This window comes from Trachypithecus francoisi, unplaced genomic scaffold (assembly GCF_009764315.1).
Source record: "Trachypithecus francoisi isolate TF-2019V2 unplaced genomic scaffold, Tfra_2.0 Lachesis_group18, whole genome shotgun sequence".
NCBI lineage: Eukaryota > Metazoa > Chordata > Mammalia > Primates > Cercopithecidae > Trachypithecus > Trachypithecus francoisi.
This window is the reverse complement of record NW_022681463.1, coordinates 4861803-4884123: the sequence shown is the minus strand read 5'-3', so window position 1 is coordinate 4884123 and position 22321 is coordinate 4861803. Positions and strand designations below refer to the sequence as shown.

Genomic DNA, 22321 nt, shown 5'->3' with positions numbered 1-22321 from the left:
TTCCCCTGGCCTCGTGAGGGTGGCGGGTATCTCAGCCGTGGTTACTTTCATTTGCTTTCTCCATAGGGAGCAAGAGGCGTTTCTGGATTCCCTGGTGCCGATGGAATTCCTGTAAGTTTTATGGAGGATTGGAATTGTAAATCGTTGCGTGCATTCTAGGCAATACATGTGTGACTTAAAGAAACATTTTGAATGAGACCTCCTTTTTTGTTTATAACATAAAAACATGTGGGGGCTATACGTGCGTATTCTCCCCACAGAATTCAGTCAGACAGTGAACAAATTGTTTGCTTTGTAAAGATCCTTATAGACTTGGCTTCAGAATTGAGACCACTTTACTAAACTGCGCATTGTTTGGGAATAAAAAGCTAGAGTGCTATCCAGATATATGCCCTAAAGAGCCAGTCTTGCGATCTCGTTTGAACTATAGAGCAACCTGCATATAAAGTCGTTCAGCCAAGAGCATGGGCAGAATGAAGCCCTGCTGAGCATTCGTGCAGCTTCTCAAGTTCTTTACAGCAACCTCACGTAAAACAAGAAAAAGAAAAGGCATGGTTTGTTCATGAGAAAAATCTCAAAATGCAATAAAATGTGTTTTTATAACCTAGTTTACTTTACTTCTTGTGGCATAAAAAAATAAACAAAACAGCCTGACTCACAGCCTTCTTCACAGGGACCCACAAGCAGATTTCCCAGGGCTGGCTTCCTGGCCAGACCTGACCTCAGGGATCAATGTGTTTATCACACGTTCTGACCCGCCTCCCATCCGGCTACTGCTGTGGTTCTGAGACATCTGCTCCACAAACCTCACACATATACACAGATGTGTGTTCCCATGTCCTGCAGAGGCAGGTTCTGTATCCCCACACACGCACACGCACAGGGACAGAGACTCCGTTCCCAGGCTGCACGAGTAGGGCCATGCCTTGCAGAAGAGAAGGAGGGAATGAGTGAGTGGGGGCAGTCCCAGAGAACTCATGCGTTTCCATCAGATCTTTAGTCCCACTGTCAAGGAGACATCTGCAGAGCAGGAGGAGAGAGGGCAAAATAGAGGAAGTCACTTTTGCCAAGACAAGAGCTGCAAGCCAGTGATCTCGGGGTCACCTGAACGGTGGGCTCAGACAGACACCTGGGTTCACACAGCCCTGAACAAATAAGGACATAACGTTCACATCAGTCAGAATCTTGAGAAATGGACAGACATTAAGAATCTGCACCTTCCAAAGATTAAACAAATTAGGAAGGTATTTTCACATTAAAGGTCTGAATCTGAATCACACATTTTAAAACTACTCTTTTGAACTCTTATAGTGTCTTCCAGTTTTGTCTCCAGCTGAAATCTGAGTTATAATGGAGTGACATTATGGAAAGCAATTGCAACTCATCTGTATCAGGTTTCCTTCATGTTTCTACTTTATCCTCATTTAATATCAGAGGCAAATGTCTCACAAACTAGGGAGGAACTAATCATAATTTGGAGGAATGATTGTGATTAGCAGGTGAGGACCATTTTCTACAGAACCTGCTGCTCAAAGGATCCAGTCTCTCTTAACTGCAGAACTCGGATACTACAAATTAAGTTAACATAAATGTCACTTGCCATAAGTAATCAGTTAATGAATGTAGAGTTTGAGGGACTTGGATCATTTTAGCTGATAAAAAGTTATATATAAGAAGTGATATGCAGTAAAATCTTAGAGTGGTCTCATATCGCAGAGTATCTAATTGGATGTTCAGCAGAGACACATTTAACTCAATGGAACTGAAATTTTTCTTTGAAGCACAATTTCAAACTAAGATTAAATTGACATGCCATTTCAAATAACTTAGATCAGTTCTAAGCAAGTAAGAAAGACCAACAGCAGACAAATAATAGAGAAGAATTTAAACGTTACAGTTCATTTTAAGCAAAAGCATTACAGAATACTAGAAATCTGGAGCAGAACATGTGGAGAGCTGTTTTCTCGAGCTGAAGTGCAAGGGCCTCTTATATCTTTATTTCAAGGGCCACTAGAGGGCTTCTGCAAACAGACTGAGAAGCTGCCCACAAATGGGGATTCCTCTGGCTCACCAGAGCGTTTTACTGAAGCCCTTCAGATCTCTCATCTGATGGTACCAGTTCAACCAATGGCTGTGGACATCGGAAGCAAAGAGATATGCAAATAAAAGTTCTACTTTTTTTATTGTATTTCTTAATATCATTAAGGTTACAGCACTGTATGTAGGATTGGTTGTGTGGGGGTTTCAAAGGTTTGTTTGTTGTGTTTTGTTTTGTTTTGAGACAGGGTCTTGTTCTGTCGCCCAGGCTGGAGTGCAGTGGTATGATCTTAGCTCACTGCCACCTCTACCACCTGCTCAAGCAGTTTTCATGGCTCAGCCTCCCGAGTAGCTGGGATTACAGGTGCATGCCACCATGCCTGGCTAATTTTTGTATTTTTGTAGAGACAGGGTTTCACCATGTTGGCCAGGTTGGTCTCGAACTCCTGGCCTCAAGTGATCTGCCTGCCTCAGCCTCCCAAAGTGCTGGGATTACAGGTGTGAGTCACCGCGGCCAGCCAAGTTTGTTTCTTTATCTTGACATTTTCCAGATTCCTCAAAGTAAATATAAAAGACATCCCAGTGATCTCAAAAATCACTCTGGAATGTATGTTTGATTTATTATCAAGAAAACTAAAAGTTTAACAGTAACTACACAATAACAAAGCATATAGCTAAATATCTATTGTTTAAAAAAACAGCAAAACAGGCTGTGGCCAGGTAGTGCATAAATTATAGATTATTAACCCAGCCCCTGTAATCTCCTGGAACCAGCTGAACGCAGTGAAAATGCCCACAAATTTAACCTGAGTCTCTCTAGTCACTGCAGACACTTGGCTGTGTTGCCTTTCCCCACCCCCAGACATTTCAGAAAACCTGACATGCTTCATATTCATGTTTAAAATCTAAAAGGTCATGTTTCCCAAGAAAGCAAACGAGGCAATCAGTTCTTTTAAATGTGGCAAGGCCACTGATAAAATCACGTTATGGGTTTAGGATGTGGATCTGTGAAACTCACGATCTAAAATTCAGTTGGGCACACCTGATAAGGACCTCCCTGTTACCCCTGAGAAGGAGGTAGCTGCTTCTGAAATCTCTCCTAGAATTTTTTAAATGTACCTTTACTTGTTTTCTACAGGGATAAGGACCTTGCTGTTATCCCTGAGAAGGAAGCAGCTGCTTCTAAAATCTTTTCTAGAATTTCTGAAATGTAATTTTACTTGTCCCTGCTAATAGACAGTCACTCAACTAGTAAGACAGAAGAAACCCCAACAGTGTACTTCTTACCCAAGCCCATGTAAAACAGAACTTTGCTTCGAAATCCTTTCCCTGCTTAGAACTATACCTTATGCCTTCACTGATTTAATCTTCCATTCATTCATTTGTTCACTTTTGAGGTGTCTTTTCCTTGGATTCATGCCGGGAATGTGGCTTATGAGAATATTTAAGACTGTTTTATCACACAGTTACATGGCAACTAGAAACCTGCTGGTTGGCTGATTCTCTCGCTGCTGTCTTTCCCAGGGACACCCGGGGCAAGGTGGGCCCAGGGGAAGGCCCGGCTATGATGGCTGCAACGGAACCCAGGGAGACTCAGGTCCACAGGGGCCCCCCGGCTCTGAGGGGTTCACCGGGCCTCCCGTGAGTATCCCCACAGTGCCTGTGCTCCAGGGACAGGCAGACCCCTGCTAAGCCCTACCTTTATAACCCGGCGGGGGCGGGGGCTCCCCACTCATTATGGCCAGAACGGAAGCATAACTGCCTGTTGAGGCCCAAGACATGATGTTTCTGGATTCAAATAACTTCATTTTTCATATCCTTTAAATGTTAGATAGAAAATCGTTGGGGTCAATGTTGTTCACTCTCACAGTCTCCTAAGGTCACTTCATTTTTTCCCAGATTCTCATGATGAATAGTGGAATCGTAAAATGAAAATTAAAAAGCTGAAACCTTGACAGAATCCTGTCCATCACCATCCTTATCAGATTCTGAAATACTCTGTGATGTGGGAGTGCAGTTATTCTCCAGCAGATACAGGGCAGGAGTTTGTTTTTTAATGGAGGAACTTCTATATAGTCATCTGTTTTGTAGCCTCATTTATTTTTTTAAGGTCTTGGTAAAACATCCTGAAATATGTCTTCAGTAGTATGTTGCTACCTTATTTCCAAGAAAATCTTGCACATTCAGGGTTTTACTAAAATTTTGTTTGGTGAGACTTTTTATTAAAAAAAAAAAAAAACTAAAGTGGGGAGGGAGGAACAGTCATTAATCACCTTCATCACGTTTTCACCTGAAGCAAGTGGATTTCTCCTCCTGCTCAGTTCCAGCTCCACCTGCCAGTTCCCCTTTCCTCGGCTGTTTCTGTTTTATGTGATTCAATTTTTCAATAAACTACATCAACTTCTACTCTATATATCATCAATTTCATTAGCAAGAAACATATCTATTACTTTAAGTGATTCTTACAGTAGATGTTGAAAGGTATTTACACATGCAGTATGTATATACCTACCGTTTATATTTGACACAATTCCAATTTTAAAGAATGACCCAGTATCTATCCCACAAATGGGTGCTTGTGTTAATATGTTTAGTACACTCATGCCAAAGAAAGCCCATAGTAGTATTATCAGAATAAAAATAACATTGGCATACTGGAGGGTTGGTTGACAGAGATTCATTTGGGTTTTGAAAATAATTTAAATCCTGAAGTATTTCTTTTCTGACTCCAGGAAAGATACGATTGGGTCAATAGGAAATTAAAGGTGTCTCCCTTGTTGCTGAATATGGGGCTGGTGTTCAGAATAACCCCCATCAACCATAAGAACAATTAGACCTTGCCTACAAAAGTCAATGTTCCATCATCCAAATTATCATAGATGCACCGAATGTTAATGGACTTTTTTTGTGTTTTTTCTTTTTACAATATACTGCTAATTATTAGGGGCCCCAAGGACCAAAAGGGCAGAAAGGTGAGCCTTATGCACTGCCTAGAGAGGAACGCGACAGATATCGGGTACGTTTGCAAGAGATGGGAGGGATAATGAAGGGACCCAGTGTAAATTCTCAACTAGCAAAGTTAATTGCCAAGTGAACTTTGCATGTAAGAATGAATGTACTGAAGGCATGCCTAGAATGGCAGCATAACCCAAGTCACATTGAATTTAAAAGTCATCTTATTTCCGATCAGAATGTGTTCAATCTTATTTTTAATTGTGTGTTTATCTCTTTCCCATATTCACAATACTCCAAGCCAAGTTAGTATTTATACTTAATGTTAGTAAATATTAATATTACTAAAATATATTCTAAATCACAATATTAGTAAAAATTAATATTAGTAAGTTAACATTACTAAGTCCTGATAGGGCTGATCTGTTTGGTATGCTTATTTCCAACTCTGCAATAAAAGGTAACTAAATCTGAAGATGGTTAAAAGCTATCACTCTTAAAATTATTTCTTCTCCATTAGGGCGAACCTGGAGAGCCTGGATTGGTCGGTTTCCAGGTAAGTTTATTTTTACTAGACGAAATTCAAAGCAAAAGTTTAAGAGCTTCAGAACTCCAAGTACCAGTTTACCTCTCTTAAAAACGTCCTCTCACTACCTATCCATAGGGACCTCCCGGCCGCCCTGGGCCTGTGGGGCAGATGGGTCCAGTTGGAGCTCCAGGGAGACCGGTAAGTACTGGGACACAGGTGCCGACTCTGGGACCATCGTCAGGTCATCCCTTCTAGATGCCACTTCTTTAGTGGTTGAATCCAGATGAGAGCTTTCAGAATAATTATGATGCTTACAGGTGTAGCAGAGAACATTAAAATGGACCATTCCTTGCCCACATTCTGCTGCTGTTAAGGTTGAAGAATAAGAACTTAAAATTACGGTCACCAGCTCAGTGCCAGTTATGTCAAATTTTGACTTGGTCCTGGCAGGGTGCCCTTCCATCCCCACCCCATACCTACCCAGTGACAAAGAGCCCATCATCCCTGGGCAAGGCAAACCAAAGTCCCACAGATTCATAAGGAGGAAATGGGGTTGGCCTGTGCCACACTGGTGCTAGCAGGCGTATCACACCTGGGCTCATTCCAGCAGGTGAGATACTGGCCATTGTTTAACAAAATGGCCCTAGAGGGCTCATTGCAAGAAGGGAAGAGCAGAAAAAGGCACTTGCTAAGGCTTATGCAAGGCAGTTGCTAAGGCTTGTGCAGCTCTCTGGCCACTCCCACCGCTGCACAGTGACCTGGAAGGTGAACTGGCCACTGCGAGAGCTCCTGACTCTCTCATTCCCCACATGTGCTAGTAATCAGATAAATAGGCCTTAACTTATACAAGGAGAGATCTGGGCTGCAGGTAAGAGAGACCTTCTCACAGGAAGCCCTTGCTCAAGACCAAGACAAGCTATCAAGGGACACTAACACCAGTTCCTTGACAGATACTGAGGAAAAAAATGAAGTCATATATGTTTGGGGAGACTCAGTCAAACTAACAGTTGGGGGTGGGGGTACTTATGATTTTCTTCAGATTATAATAAATAACAATAATAATAACAGATTTTGTTTCTACAAAGCAAATTTCCCTGGTGCTGTGAAAGTCATTTTTGCAAGTAGCCCCGTCTGTGAAAGACCTGGTCAGGGTGACTGAAATCAGGATCATACGAGACGCCCTTGCTGTTTCACTCCATTCAGTTGTCGGCTCAGTCACAGCATACATGCCGCATGCCTGGGTTTCATACTTTAAATGCACAGCTCAGAGAAGTCGGGCACCACAGATTGTACTTGCTAGGTCCTTAGCTGCTCTGACAGCTTTTGGTTCTTCACATGAGCCAGGCAGTCATCCACAACCCCCTCCTTATCCGCTCCTTTGTATCCACTTATTTGTACTTACACACTCTTCTGCATCTGAAATGCTTTAATCCTAAGCACAGTGTTGACACTGAGTGCTCTGCAGAAAGACACACCATGACATTGCAGATGGACTTTCCACCCTGCAGTGCCAGCCTGTAGATTCATTCTGTCCATGAACACTGGCCGAGTTACCATGAAGAAGTGCCGCATGGAGTCTCCTGGGCACTCCCAGAGGAACTCAGGGAAACTGTCTCTGCAGTCACGGGGCCTTGCAAAGGGACCAGAACAAACACAGAGAGGACATGGGTGAAGTCGAAAGCCTAAACACACAAAAGCAAAGCAGAAACAGCTGTCCGCAGACAGCCGGCAGATTCTGAGAACTGGAGCTGACCGGAGTCCCTCTCCCCCAGCATATCATCCCTGCCAAGCCAAATGCATCAGAAACCTCCATGCATCCTACACAATGTCCTAAATATACAGTAAATGGCTTTCCCAGAGCTTTCCAGCGGATGTTATCTGGGTCCTGGGGTAAAGAAAACAGTTTACACATTTCTTTGTATTTGTACAGGGACCACCCGGACCCCCTGGACCAAAAGGACAGCAAGTAAGTTGGTTTTGGGGGTTGAGGATGAGGGAAGTGGGTACTTAGGTGTTTGTGGGTCTGTTTTTTACCATAAAACTTCTCGGTTAACAACTATTTATTGTTTATATTATGATGAAAATGGTTTTGTAGGTTTTTAAGACTTAATGTTAAACTCCAAGGATAGATCCATGGTGCCTCTGGACATTAAAAAAGTGAATAGGTGGAATGATTTGTTGTTTGCAAATTAATTCCCACACATCTGTTGCTATATGAAAACCAAACTGATGAATATTTGATTGAAAATGAAGATTAGAACCATTTAGGGACAGCTCACATTTATTCAAGTGCATTGATTTACAAGAATGGACAAAACGTAACTCTATCTGTTGTAGGGAGGCCAATGTCATTCTTCTTACCTGACTAGAATTAGATTCTACAGGAGTCTCATGTCAGCCTCTAGGGATATATTCCGTGATAGTCAAGTTAGGCTAGAGCCCAAAGCTATATACTGTTTTCATCCCAGAAAGGTTGTTAAATTGGTTGGAACACAGCAAAGTAGGTGGTTTGGTAGAAACTCAGAGGACAGAACTAGGGTTCCTTATTATCTGGGAAAGCTGGATAAATGTCCAAGACAAACGAATGCAGTTAACAAGGGAAGTATTTGATCAAAATGCAACATAATTCAGAAATGCTGGGCTGCCAACGGGAAGCATCTAGGAACCTTTCCCTTGCCCTGTGTCCCGATGGAGGACGCGCCAAGGCCACACGTTGCCATGCCTGCCCATTGCTGTGACCCCTGGTGACCACAGCTGCCACCGCCCATGCCCCCAGGCTCCTGTCCCCTCTGACACGGCTTCCTGTCGGCTGGGGAGCTTGCGCAGGCTGCTGGACGCCCCACCGCCTGGCAGCCTGGAGCAGGATAAGATGGGCTCCAGGCCAAGAGCAGCAGAAATAGGACCGGGTGGCCGGGCTGAGGAGGCAGCAGCCAAGCCCTGAGCCCAGGCATGAGCCTCAGATCTCCCCTTGCTGCAGCAAACATAAACAGCCCTCCTCACCCCTGACCAAGTCACTTCCTGGTGACTTTGACGACCAGCTCAGGAGGCAGAGAGGGACCGTGGGGGACTCACACAAATTGCATTCTAATCTAGCCTGGCTGTGTTTCTGTGCTTTGATTTCAGCTCCCCGCCAGGTGGGGAAGAAGCAAAAGGCAAAAATTCATTGAAGGCTTTGTTTTTATTTTCAGAAAATATCTGGACATTGGAGGGGGTGGACGGTAGACTGCAGAGAGAGAGAGATCAGATAGGGCCTGAGTGACCCTGCTGTCACTGTGGGAACACAGAAACCCTGGGAAAGAAGCAAAGCTTTTGGGAGTAGAAGAGGACTGTGCCTATGATGTGCACAGATTTGTCATCTTGCTTTTTCTATGCACGAATCTTAGAGGTCAGTGTTGTCAGTCCTCCCACACGTGGCGACTGAGTTCATGAAATTACTAAATCCTCCTGTGACACTGGGTCTAGCTTTGCTTCTGAAGCAAAAAGGAAGACACAAAGACTGGAGAAAGCCCAGAGAATCACCCAAAATCATTATATTCGGGTTGATTTTAAATTTCCAAAGATTATTAAAAAGATAGGTAAAGTTTATATGAAATGAGGATTATTTTGCCGAAATGAGAGAAGACTGAGCCAGAAGAAAAGACGAATCATGGTCTTCAAATGCAGAGTCCAGGGAGTGAAACGGGGCTGCTTCCTCTATCTACAGGGGCCAGAACCCAGGGACATGCTCTTAGACTACAGTCTGCAGAGACCAGGGACTCACGATTGAGGGCCAGCACCACCTGGGGTCCAATCTCAGCTCCCACTCATTCACTCTGAGGCCTTGGTCACCCGATAGGACAAACTGTCAATTCGTTTCTACAATGCAAAGCAAGAATATTATGAAAATACAGTTGCTCAGTAAAGTTGCCGATACATAGGTCTTGGGTATCTTTTTCTAAGAAAAATAATTTTATTTCTCTGTGATTATTAGCTTTTTAAAACTTACAAAAATTATTTATCTTTTCAGGGCAACAGAGGACTTGGTTTCTACGGAGTTAAGGGTGAAAAGGTAAAGGGAGCCTGGTCAATTCCCGCAGAGGCATGCAGCATTTCTCAGCCAGGAAATAAATCATTTTCATTACTAAGTTCTATGCTGTAAAACTTTTACCTTGAGTTGGTCTGCAGACAGACCATTTGCGTAGGGAAATAATCATTGCAAAGTGCTAAGTTGTCACCCACATGCCAGTGATAATTCTGCATCAACAAGACGGTAAACATGGACCATCTAGGCTAGCCGAGACTCTGACAGAGACGTAAACTCAGCTCATCTTCAGCAGGTGGAGGTGAGGACATGCCATTGAGGGCATCTTCTTATGTGTGGAACCCAGAGGTGATCGAGGGGACTGAGACTAGAACCAGAGACTGACATGGAGCCATCACAGGGACCAGGGGATCTCAGGGACCAGCCCTGGTAGGCCACAAAGGCAGCCATAAGGACCATGTGGTTTTTCTCCTTAGAACAGTGAATCTTAGAACAGTGCTAAGATTCAAAGACCTCATGACCTTTGAGAGGAACGTGTGAGATCACACGCACGACAGGCTTGACGCAGCGCCCACACCCCGCAAGCAAAACCTCACCAACACAGTCCCATTGCGTTCACCACAAAAGCCATGTACTCACTGGAAAATAGACCCGTCCCTTGGCCTCATGACTGGAACATTTCTGTTTTGTTTTCCATTCTGCTTTTTGATGGAACAGCACAGAAAGTTGAATCAAGTCCTGCTCGTGTTTGAAGAGGACACTCTTCCTTCTTTACATTAATGCCATAGAAGAAGTCAGGAAAGAACAATTAGCAAGAGAGGGCTTCTGGGAAAAAAAGAAAGAAAAACATTGAGGATCCGAACACATAAAAATGTATAGCCCCATACGATGAAATACAACAACATAATAAAATAAAAACGAGAAATCTGGGAAGAAATCATTGGTGGGAGAAGAGAATAGTCCTGCTGAATGTAATGGAGATTAAGTTAGAGTCTACAGTCTACAAAGGGCTTATGCAAATAATTAGCAAAGAACATCAGGGGCCCAACAGGTACAAGGGCGGAGAACAAACAGTTTGGGTATTTTAAGATAACTCTATTAGTGGACACTCAGCATGCACTGTGGAGTATCACTTTCTGCAGCTGATCCATCATCCCCGTTTACTGCTGTCCATGTTATGTGATACCCAGGCTCAGACTTGTATGATATAGTTTAATGTGGAAACAAAGGAAGAGACAATAATGTTCTTTTTGTGTCCATTTCTGGGAGGTAAAGCCAGAATATTATGCAAGGATAGTTGTCCAGTAATGTTTTAGATAGATTGGTTTCACCATCTGCGCACCACATCAAAAAGCGTTTTCTGCTAATGATAAAAATGCAAATTAAAGCAATCTTGGGGTATGATACTTATTCAAGATTGCTTTTTATTATATAAAAACATCTTTAGCTGGGGAAGTAGTCTTTCATTTCTTCAGCATTTCTTTTATCTTGGTGCCCATCACGGCAACCAGTAGAGTAATACCTGTCAAAAACCATGAAGACATTAAGTCTTCATACTTAATAATTCCCATATGTAGAAATTCATTGTAAGGAAATAACCCCACAGAAACAATGCAGTTCAGAACTGTGAACAACCTACATGGCCTTTATGCATAAATTCTAAATGATTGCTAATGAAAGGAGGATACAAAACACTTACACCAGGATTACTCTATGTTGTGATTATTATACTATAAAGAGGTACACATATGTTAAGTAATATGCAAAAATTAAAACTGCAGTATTTTGGCCATATCGTGTTTGTATTCGAGTTTTGTAGTTTCCTTTCTATTTAAAGACAACTGCTTTTGCTAAATAATTTGCAGGGTGACGTAGGGCAGCCGGGACCCAATGGGATTCCATCGGACACCCTCCACCCCATCGTCGCGCCCACAGGAGTCACCTTCCACCCAGATCAGTACAAGGTAAAGAGCAAAATTGACTGTTTTCCTAGTTGAACTAAAAAAAGGAGAGTAAAAGTAAATTTCTTCAATTGTATTCAATCACATTCCAAGTAGAAAAAGCCTTACCACCAACTTGGAAAATTATGCATGAAACCCTAACCATGTCCTCCCAGAATGTTTTCAACGCTTGCAGACAGTTACTAGATCCACAGTGTAATTGCTTCGTCAGTCCATCATCTCAAACAATTGTGATGAATCTGAAGCAACATGAGAATTCATTAAAAAATAAAAACCTCACGTCTATCCTTACGTTCAGTGTAGATGGAGGCTAATGGTCATACCGTAATTCAAAGCCAGAATCACAGAACTATCTAGCAAAATGTGTTCAGCAAAATAAAACCTACTTCTTTGCTGACATGAAGCACCTTTTGGAGGATCAAAGTCAGTTTTTGACAGTTTCTGAATCATTCAGTTAACATTTTGCTTAATTGAAATCATGCTCTTAGTCTGAAATAGGAATTGCCGTCCACTCTGCCTGGGTTTGAAGGCTCCTGTGCCACCCACTCACTCAGGGAGGTCCTGCAGCCTTTCTAGGGCTTCGTGTTCCCCTTGTCAAATGGGGATGGTGACACTGACCTGGAGCTGACGAGGAGGTTGCAGGCGACTGTGAAACCCTCAGTACCATGTGGGGCACACAGAATACCTGGGAACTAGAATAGAAACCCCAAACGTGGAGATCTTTCCAAATAGAATCTGATTCCAGGCCGGGCGCGGTGGCTCAAGCCTGTAATCCCAGCACTTTGGGAGGCCGAGACGGGCGGATCACGAGGTCAGGAGTTCGAGACCATCCTGGCTAACACGGTGAAACCCCGTCTCTACTAAAAAAAAAAAAAAAAAAATAGAATCTGATTCCCAACTCTTCAGCATCTGTCAGGATGGGGCTTGGTTCCTGGGTCCTGGGTCCTGGGTCCTGGGGCGGATTTGGCAGGCAGGACCATTGCCTTTCGGGGGAAAACAACCTAGGTGGCTATGGCCCAAATTATGAGTGACTGTTGACAAAAGTGTCCTGGGGGGCAGCAGGGAGGGCCTCTGTCCAGCTTCTGGATGGGAGCCCAGAGCAGAGTTGATGTGTGTGGAGGTGCTCAATCTTCTGAGTCAGGCTTCCCACCCTGTCTACAACCCAGGCCAGGGTGGGATCCAGGGCTGAGCATGGCCAACCTGCAGGGACAGTTGTGAGCTGCAGGAATCCAAGGTACCTTCCAGGAATGATGGGGACAGAGGATCTGCCAGTTGCTGTTTCTTTCACCATTTTAGACAACGAGAAGTGGGAAAAACGTAGATCATGTTTTTGATCTATGATATTGACATGGCTTTCAACAGCCACTTTTGCTTCAAGTTTCAATATGTTCCATGTGTATCTTTTCCTCAGAGGACATCCTAATAATGTTTTCTTCCAAAGAGTATTTTCATTAAGGCTTTTCCTTGGGCACGTGCTCCCACAATACGGATGTAAACATCTGCCTGGAACTGTGGGGGATAAAGGAAAACACAGAGAAGGAAAGACAGACTTTCACTTGTACCAAGAGGAATACATGAATTAATTTGTCTTGGAAAATCTAGAAGAAATGACACATCTTTTCCCTTGAATTTTGAAGCTGCAAAATTTAAGAGTCGTGTGTTGCAGTCAATTTATAATGATTGAGGATTGATTCAATACTTTCAGCCCATGTAATGAACCCAGATTGATTTTTACCTGTTACCATCCTCAAATTAATAAGCATTTCTTATTTTTCATATTCTTCACAGGGTGAAAAAGGCAGTGAGGGGGAACCAGGAATAAGAGTAAGTCGAGTAATGAGCCTGCTCCCTCCCCTGTGGCTCCTGGGCCCTCGGCGCTCTGCTGGGCATGACAGAGTGCACCGTGAGCTCGGGGCCCGCACACCGTCAGTCTCTCATCCCCTTGTCCATAGTAGGACAGTATTAGCATGCATTTTTACACTCTATTTCCAGAAGTCAGTTCTAGAATTTCTTCTTCTTGGTAACATAAACACTGGCTAATCATCTTCTGAGGTTTGGGAAGGGAGCGTGAAGATGGCGGAGGGGCGTGGCTTCCATTCAGGTGCCACTAGGTTCTGCCCTCTGTCCCCTCTGTCACTGCCTGTCCTCAGAGCTTCATGGTCACTTACCACGTGACGTGACACACGCAGTCCTGGATGGGCGACAACCCAGGAAGGCTGGCGGGTCTCCTAGGACCGTGCCCTGCACTGCGCCTGAGTTGAGCATCACCAGGCAGTCTGGACACCATCGGGGCTGAGGACACAGAATCCCGGAGCAGAGGATGACACGTGGGCCCTGCCGGCTGGAGGGGCCACCCGTGGGCTGCTCCTTACGCCCCCTCTGCTCTCTCCTAGGGCATTTCCTTGAAGGGAGAAGAAGGAATCATGGGCTTTCCTGGACTGAGGGTAAACCACGCCTTTTATAACTGCAGTTGTTGGTTTGGTTTGGTTTTTTTAAGTAGGCTTTCCTTTTTAGAGCTGTTTCAGGTTCACAGCGAAATTTACCAGAAAGTACAGAGATTTCCCATTATTACTCCCCCACCACCACCCCCCACACACACAGCCCCCCAGCACGAACATCTTGCTCTGGGGGCTGCACTGGCTACAATCCTGTGAACCACCTTGACACACCCTCCGCGGAGGAGGCGCCAGTACCGTACAAACCTTTCTGCTTGTGTGCGTTCAGCTCAGTTAGTCTGTGGTAACCAAAAATGTAGAATATCTTAAACACATATTGATTTCCAACCGTCCTAAGAGCCCAACAAAAATGTCCCTAGTTGTAAGGGGCAGGAAGGGGTCCCGGTCCACGGTGTTTCAGCCACCTGAGAGACAGACCTCACCTCCAGAGCCCCAGCCTGGACTGACTGCATTCACTCCACGACCACACCTAGCTGAGGGCTGGGACAGGTGGTCAGAGCCCTGGGCCCAGGAAGAGAAAGCTGAGTTTTGGTGACTATCTGGCAGTTGCTACCACTCAAAAGACCATATTTTACATTCTCCAAAAATAAGAATAGAGAGACACAGTAGAACATTGGAGTACAAGCCTTTTTATATTTTTAGTTTTTTATTGTGCTATCTTGGTGGATTTCTCTGTATTTCTTTAAGTGGTAGAAATGATGCGTGTTATGAAAGCATTGCTAAAATGATGTATCTCCCTCAGGAAATGAAAGTCTTGATGGCTCTGATGCCTTCCGTAGTGAAGCAGCTTTGAGATTAGGATGGATTCTGCTTTCTTTGAGCCTTTTTATCATAGTCATTATTTCCCACCCCCACCCCCCACAACTTTGTAAAGAGGGAAGAATTATATTAATAGTTGGTATTGAATTTGACAATTTGTTCCTATTCTTCAAATTCTGGACCTGGGACTTGTTCAGTCTGTCTATCAGCATTTTGCTGTAATCATAGCCAGGTGCCGTAGTCAACCCCTCTGGAAATGTTACTGCATATTCTGAGCTGTTTGCTTCTGTTTTTTGTTCAATCCAGGGTTACCCTGGTTTGAGTGGTGAAAAAGGATCGCCAGGACAGAAGGTAAGCTGGATGCATGAACTGCACTCTGCTCTGGGCCCACGACATCCCACAGAGGTTAAATAAGTAGGCCTTGGCATCTCAGGAAAGAAAATTCATCTCCAGAAAAAACATCGAAAACGGTTCTTGTATTTGCAGTCACACAGATAATCCTGCCTTCCAGGTCATTCACAATACTTGAGCTGGGTCATTACCTTGGCTCTCATTTTTACAAACTATCTTTTGGTTCCTCCCCTTCAAAGTGTCCGTCACTCAACCCCACCAGCCATGGCTTCTATATCGTCCAGCCTCACACCCCTCCTCCGTGTCCTTGTCGCTCGTAGGAAGGTCCTGGACTTGGTGACCTAGGGTCCACCTCAATTTTTTTATAGATTGACCCATACTCTGACACTTCATTTATGTTTAATGACAACCCAATTATTTTTATCATGAGTTCTGTGGACAGAGTTTCGGCTTTTTTTTTTTAGGAGAAAAATGTTATGTAAGAAATGTATTATGGACCAGGAGCAGTGGCTCATGCCTGTAATTCCAGCACTTTGGGAGGCCCGAGGAGGGTGGATCACCTGAGGTCAGGAGTTTGAGACCAGCGTGACCAACGTGGTGAAACCCTATCTCTACTAAAAATACAAAATTTGCCAGAAGTGGTGTGGGCACCTGTAATCCCAGCTACTCAGGAGGCTGAGGCAGGAGAATCACTTGAACCCAGGAATCAGAGGCTACAGTGTGCTGAGATCGAGATCGCACCATTGCACTCCAGCCTGGGCAACAAGAGTGAAACTCCATCTCAAAATAATAATAATGATAAAATTTTACAAAAGAAATGTATTATGAATCTAGGTCAGATTTAGAACCGTCTGAACTCTAGGTCATACACGATGTTTTAGTTCAGTGGTTGATGCCTTTTCACAGTTCACTGTGCGTGCGGGTCCCACCCCACAGCCCACAGCACACACGTCCCACGCAGGCCCGGCAGGCTCCCCGGGCACCACCACGGACAGCCCCTTGGGTCTCACATGGCACTCATGCCAACATGCACACAAAGACGTGTAGCTTCACATGCATATAACGGAGCAACCAAAGAAATGACCGTGTCTGTGCTGCTCTGCCCAGTGCCCCTTAGAGAGTGCTCCATGTTGGCAGGTCCGCATCTGCCTCGTTCTTTAGAGAATGGCAGTCAGTGGATGCGCCCTATTTCCTTACCCCCTCAAGGTGGTTCTCATATTTCCGGCCAACATGCAGTCACCTCGGTGGTACACAGGGGTTGGTTGTCTGCCCATGGGCTAGTATGTCCACCGCTCAGTCCTAGTAGATGCATAGAGATAGCGTATGATGAAAATCACTAGCCTCGGAATCACAGCTCCATTGAATCCTGCTCGGGGCTGCACGGGGGGTAGTGTGGCATCTGGAGGCTCACAGGCTGCAGTTAGCTGGTGCAGAAGCTTGGCAGGCCTGGTGGGAGCTCCGCAGGCTTGTTCCGGGACCGCAGATGGACCTGCCTCCCGGACTCCCTTTCTGACCTCCACTGGCTCTAGGCATGGTCGTCTTGACCCAGCATTCTGGTTTTGACCATTCAAACGTAACACCATCTTGCTGACTTCCTGCAACCTCAAATGATCTTACTGTTCCCATTCCTGTTTTTTATGCTAAACTCAGCCCAGGGAGCCAATGCCAGGCTTTGCCGTAATCACACCCAGCCTTTCATAACATCAGTTACCGATGGGAGCACTCCCAAAGGCAGCGCACCTGCAGCCAGAGCTATCCAAACCCACCCCACCCGAGGCCACATTCTAGTTAATGGCTTAGGAAAAGCAAACGTTGTAAAGGGACAGAGGCTAAAGCAGACGTTATCATTCAAAAGGAACCCATTTTCACCTACCCCATGTGATTGAAGTGCTGATGTTCATTTCCTGCCATGTGCTAGTAAAATTATAATTATCTTTAGTTTTCCATCTTCAACACAAGGGAGTTGTAGTGTTTAAAAGTACATTTCCAGGTGCCTGTAATCCCAGCAGTTTGGGAGGCCAAGGTGAGTGAATCATAGAGTTCAGGAGTTCAAGACCGACCTGGCCAACATGGTGAAATGCTGTCTCTACTAAAAATATTTTTTAAAAAAATTACCTGGGTGTGGCGCATGCCTGTCATTCCAGCTGCTCGGGAGGCTGAGGCCCAAGAATTGCTTGAACCCGGGAGGTAGAGGTTGCAGTGAGCCAAGATCCCACCACTGCACTCCAGCCTGGGAGAGAGAGTGAGACTCTGTCTCAAAAAAAAAAAAAAAAAAATGCAGTTCCACAGAACTGCCCCCTGGAACTTCAAAGTTAGTGAAAGACAAGATGCTATGCAAACAGTGGCCACCTGGCAGCTCCAGGGCTGGGGCCCAGATGTGAGGATGGTGAGGCGTCAGGCTTTCATTTCCCAGCTTACTTTCTACAGTTGCAACAACTCGGAAAGACGCAGATATTTCCAGTTAAGTGGGTTACGGGGAGGCAGTTTACTCAACTATAGAAATGGGAAATAGGCAGACATACACACATGACGCAGCCACCTGCTTATGAGCACCGTTCTGCACCGCGGCTGTGTCTGCCCTCTGTCATCCCACTGGCCAGGTGGCCGTCACTCCATGACTTTCAGTTGTCACCACCCAACCCCTCCCCCAGACACCAGAAGCCCCTCCGAGGAGCAACTGCTCGGTAACATAAATAGTGCATCAAAATGGGAGGAACCAGAAAAAAGAAAGATGTCCTGGGTAGGAACTTGCCCTCCTCCACATGAACACGGGATTGGTCACCTGTCGTCCCTACTGAGATTGTCAGAACTTCTATTAGTTCCCACCTTTTCTAAAAAGGAATGGAGGCATAGCGTTTATGAATTTGGTTATATTCAATTTTCTGAGAAATTAGAGATGGTTTCCCCTCCTTTTTCTAGGGTAAACATATCCTTAGTAACTGAGCAAATGCTGTCCCCAGTGTTATTTTATCATGTTAAAATAACTCCAGAGTTATTTTTAAAAGTGTTCGTTGAGACCTAGTCTCCTTTGAGGAGTACATGCTACACCGGCACGCGTCATGTTGTGGGAAGCCCCCCTCAATAGGACTGTTGTCCTCTGTGAGGACTGTCCAGGACTCCAGGGACGCTGCGTTTGCACCAGCGGCAGTGCCGATGACTTGGACTCTCACCAGATCCAGCCTCAGTGTTCCCTGTGGCTGTGTGTAGCTTTCCTCTGCAGGGCTTGAAGTGGCAGACATGACCTCAGATTGAGTTCTGTTATGGAACTCTCACTCTCTTTCGTCTTTTACACTCAATTGCATCTCATTTGCAGGCTGGCAGGGTTTCTCTGCAGGGACACCTCTTTCAGGAGGCACATGCGTTCTATTTAGCCTAACAGGTGCTCCCTCGGCCACTGAAATGAAAAGGGTACAACAGGCAAATGAAGAACAGAAAGGTAACGGGCCAGTTCACACCATGAGAGACAGCAGACTGCTTTTAAGCTGCAGAAGCATGTATTTCCCTAAAAAGGTCTAGCCATACATTCTTTTCATGTTTGTTCCAGCTAGTCCCTGAGGACTTCTGCCTCAGGATTTTCCTTACTCCAGTTATTTCCACCCTTGAAAAACATAAAATCAACCTTGTACTTCTAAAATTGCAGAATCAGAACTTCCCATGAATCATGTATGTGACCTCACTGGATTCAAATGAGTGATATGTTATTAGATTTGGGGGAGGCCCGGGGAGAAAGGAGTGTGCAGTTTCAAAGCCCTTTGCAATTATCCATTCTAAAATAGTGATCTGCATGTCAGTCTCCTGACCTCAGCTTCCCCTAAGGGTGGGCTCTGTGGTGAGCTTGCTAGCAGGAATACAGGCCTTGCCTGGAAGCAGGGTCTCAGGGAGCCCCGCGGAGCCCCTGCTGGCTCCTTCCCGGGGTGGTTGCCAGCCTGACTCTGCGAGCGCCTGGGTGATTTCTCCTTGGCCATCCCTGCGCCTCCCCGACCCTGTTGTGTTTGCCACTGAGAAACAGAGAGGAAAGAGTTTCGATCGTCATTTTGACTTGGGGTAGGGTTCCCGCCTATTTGGGTTTCACTGCCAGTGGTCTCAGATGAACCCCGAGGGTGCATTTTCTCCTTAAGTCATGCATAACCCTCAGCCTCCCCCAGTCAATTGACCTGTTGACCTGCCGCTGGGAACTCCCCTGGAGACTTTTAGCTCATTGCTTTGGCTCTTGGGGTTCCGGCTGCCTCAGAGGAATCCTGAGTGCTCCTTAAGTTGTCCACCTTCCCCAGTGGGTTTTCTACAATGCCCAGTGCATTTCACATGGTTCAGACATGCTTCCAGAGTGCCCTTGCTGTCTTGGACTCTTCAGCAGAGATGGTGACACGTGGTGTCTGGGGTGCTTGTTTTGTTTGCTGAGGATGCCACAGCATGGGTGTGTGATGCTTGTGGCCCAGAGTGAAGCTCAGATTTGACACTTTCCAGGGTACCGTCTGAGCTGGCCAGTCTGTGGCTGTGCTCACGGCTCCTGCTGAGTGTCCAGCTGCCAGCTCCCATCCTGGCAGGTACTAGAGGATTCTTAGCTTATCTCATGACCTGGCCTCTAAACAGGACCTCATTTTTAAAATCACACAAATTTGTCTTTACTTTTGAGTCTTCAGCTCCACCTAGTGTGAGAGAAGGTCCGGGTCCAAACCATAGGACCACAACACAACACACACCGAGAAGCGCCCGTCTCAGTTCAGTCTAAACAACAGGTCTTTCAGTGCAGCTGCTCCTGAGTGTCAAGATAACCTCGAAAGTAATCAGAGAATGGACCTTTCTTATACCTGTAGCATCTAGCATTCTGAATTTTGGGAGCTGAACCATACATATTCTTTAAAAGAGGGAATACATTGCTAGATTTTTAGACCTTTACTCTTCTATCCAGATAACTCATGATACGACTCAATGGTAAACTTTTTCTTTCAAAAAATGTTCAAGGGAATGAGAAAACAAAATTTAGTGTCATAGTTGTTTTTTGTTTTTGTTTTTGAAACAGGGTCTTGCTCTATTGCCCAGGCTGGAGTGCAGTGGCACCATCACAGCTCACTGCAACCTCAGACTCCTGGGTTCAAGCTATCCTCTCACCTCAGCCTCCCAAGTAGCTGGGACTGCAGGTGCATGCCACCATGCCTGGTTACATTATGTATTTTTTGTAGAGACAGGGTTTCACTGTTTCCCAAGCTGGTCTCAAACTGCTGGGCTCAAGTGATCCTCCCACCTTGGCCTCCCGAAGTGCTGGGATTACAGGCATGAGCCACCACACCCAGCAGAGACCTTTTTTAATGAAGAGAAAAAACTCTAACTTAAGAGACTTTAATGCATCTATTTTGGTACTAAATGAAAAATTTCAAAATCCCCCCCCGGGGAAGGGTTTCAACAGTTGGTTCAGGTTGTCAACACCTGACCCCACTGATCAGTCGTAAAAGCACCCCGGCACTCGTACCTTCTGTAGGAGAAAAGGTGCCCAGCATCCTCTGCAAACGATCCTGCTGCAAAGGGGAACGTGCACCTAGGGCAGCCTCCCGCCCTGATGACTCGCGTGGAGGAAACAGGGTTAGAAGAACAGATTGTACGACCCCACGAGGGTGAGACCGACCGCAGCCCACCACACAGAATATCCGCGGCACAGTTGACCCAGTGTCTTCAACAGCCGCAAAATGATATTAAAAACATAGAAAGGAGCAAGGGACTATTGTGGATTAAATGAGAATTGAGAGACATAGCAGCCAAGTGTTATATTTGGATTTTTTTGGCTCCTGGTTCAAGCAGAGCACCTTAAAAAGACACTTCTGGGACCAAAGTCAGGGAAAATTGAACACAGACTGGGTTAATACATGACTTTAATGAACTTAATTTTATGAGATACAATAATGCTATTGCGGTCACTTTTTGGAGTTATACATTAGAGACAAAAATTAAAAGCATACATCTTTCTTGCAGGGAAGCCGAGGCCTGGATGGCTACCAAGGCCCTGATGGGCCCCGGGGACCCAAGGTGAGCCTGTTTCTCATGCTTTTGCCACTTACGGTGTCTCGCCCACCCTGGCTGGCGTTACTCCCCTCCTGATGGTGTCCTGTGGAGGCATCCCCTGTCCTAAAAAGTACGAGATCCCCAAATACATGGCACCTGACACTGGACAGACGAGGTGGATGGTGACCTACGAGCCACGTGTGCTCCCAGCCAGGGAGAAGGGTGCCACCTGCCACTCAGGGCCACGCAGGGGTGCACTCAGGCACAGAGGGGGCCAACAGACCTGGGGAAGGCAGACTTTGTAGTAACAAGAGGGTGAGGTGCCCCTGGTTTCCAAGGGAGGATGTGGCTTGTGTAATTCCTGGGCTTGCAGGGAGGGGAGACCATTAGGTAGAGGACCAGGTGGGTGCTGCTGGTCCAGCTGAGAGGGGAACTCCCCCGTGGGGAACCTGGGTGGGGCACATCTGGAGAGGACTTCTGAGCCTGATGAGGCTCAAAGAGGTGAAGGTGGTGTGTGGGATGCCGCCTTGTGACAAATGCTGCCTTACGACACAGATTGCGCTCCATGGGGGTCCTGCGGCCGCATCATCTCCCAGCCCACCCTCGCCAAGCGGCTCGGCTGTCACTACCCAAAATGTAATAGTCTGAACTACAGAAAGCACAGTCTCCTGGCATTCGACAAGGATTTCAAAATGAGATGAGCCCCTGCCTGTCTTGTTCTCTTTGGGCACCTGTGGCTGGTGGCTGGGATGCCAGGCTCTGCCACCCTAGCATGGGGATGCTGCCCCAGGCACTGTCTGTGGTTCCACTGGTTGAAATAGCTTCTCTGCCAACCTGACGGTCCACGCTCGGGTGTCTTCTTTGGAAATATGCATACTGTCAAAAACTCCAAAAGGCTATTCTCACATCCTATTTTTCTCTTTTCCCTCTCTAGGGAGAAGCCGGAGACCTAGGGCCCCCTGGACTACCTGCCTACTCCCCTCACCCTTCCCTAGCAAAAGGTGTGTGAACAATTTCACCTGCATAGTTCAGTATCACATACACATTCTTTCCTGTTAGGGACACAGAGCCATGAACTTTCAAGACAGGTTTTCCAAGCAAAACAAAAACGAAATTTGGAACATAACTTCATGTACAATTTCCCTCATGCTTAAATGTATCACAGGGAGACCTTCGTGTTGCCTGTGCATGAGACAGTCCTCACTACCTGCACGTGAGAAATCTCCTCCGTTGGGGAATTCTTTCATTTCTGCTTAACTTG

At 45.7% G+C, this 22321-nt stretch overlaps 1 protein-coding gene across 1 annotated transcript in view; it reads left to right on the top strand.

Annotated features, from left to right (window-relative positions):
- Window positions 1-22321, top strand: part of COL4A2 (collagen type IV alpha 2 chain) — a 206709-nt gene that overhangs the window by 124851 nt on the left and 59537 nt on the right. Inside the window, exons 6-18 of the mRNA XM_033177281.1 lie at window positions 67-111; window positions 3562-3678; window positions 4982-5053; window positions 5510-5545; window positions 5654-5716; window positions 7449-7484; window positions 9525-9566; window positions 11405-11503; window positions 13289-13324; window positions 13894-13944; window positions 15022-15066; window positions 21031-21084; window positions 21995-22061. Of these exons, the coding sequence (XP_033033172.1) occupies window positions 67-111; window positions 3562-3678; window positions 4982-5053; window positions 5510-5545; window positions 5654-5716; window positions 7449-7484; window positions 9525-9566; window positions 11405-11503; window positions 13289-13324; window positions 13894-13944; window positions 15022-15066; window positions 21031-21084; window positions 21995-22061 (763 nt within the window). The remainder of the gene's footprint in view (window positions 1-66; window positions 112-3561; window positions 3679-4981; window positions 5054-5509; window positions 5546-5653; window positions 5717-7448; window positions 7485-9524; window positions 9567-11404; window positions 11504-13288; window positions 13325-13893; window positions 13945-15021; window positions 15067-21030; window positions 21085-21994; window positions 22062-22321) is intronic.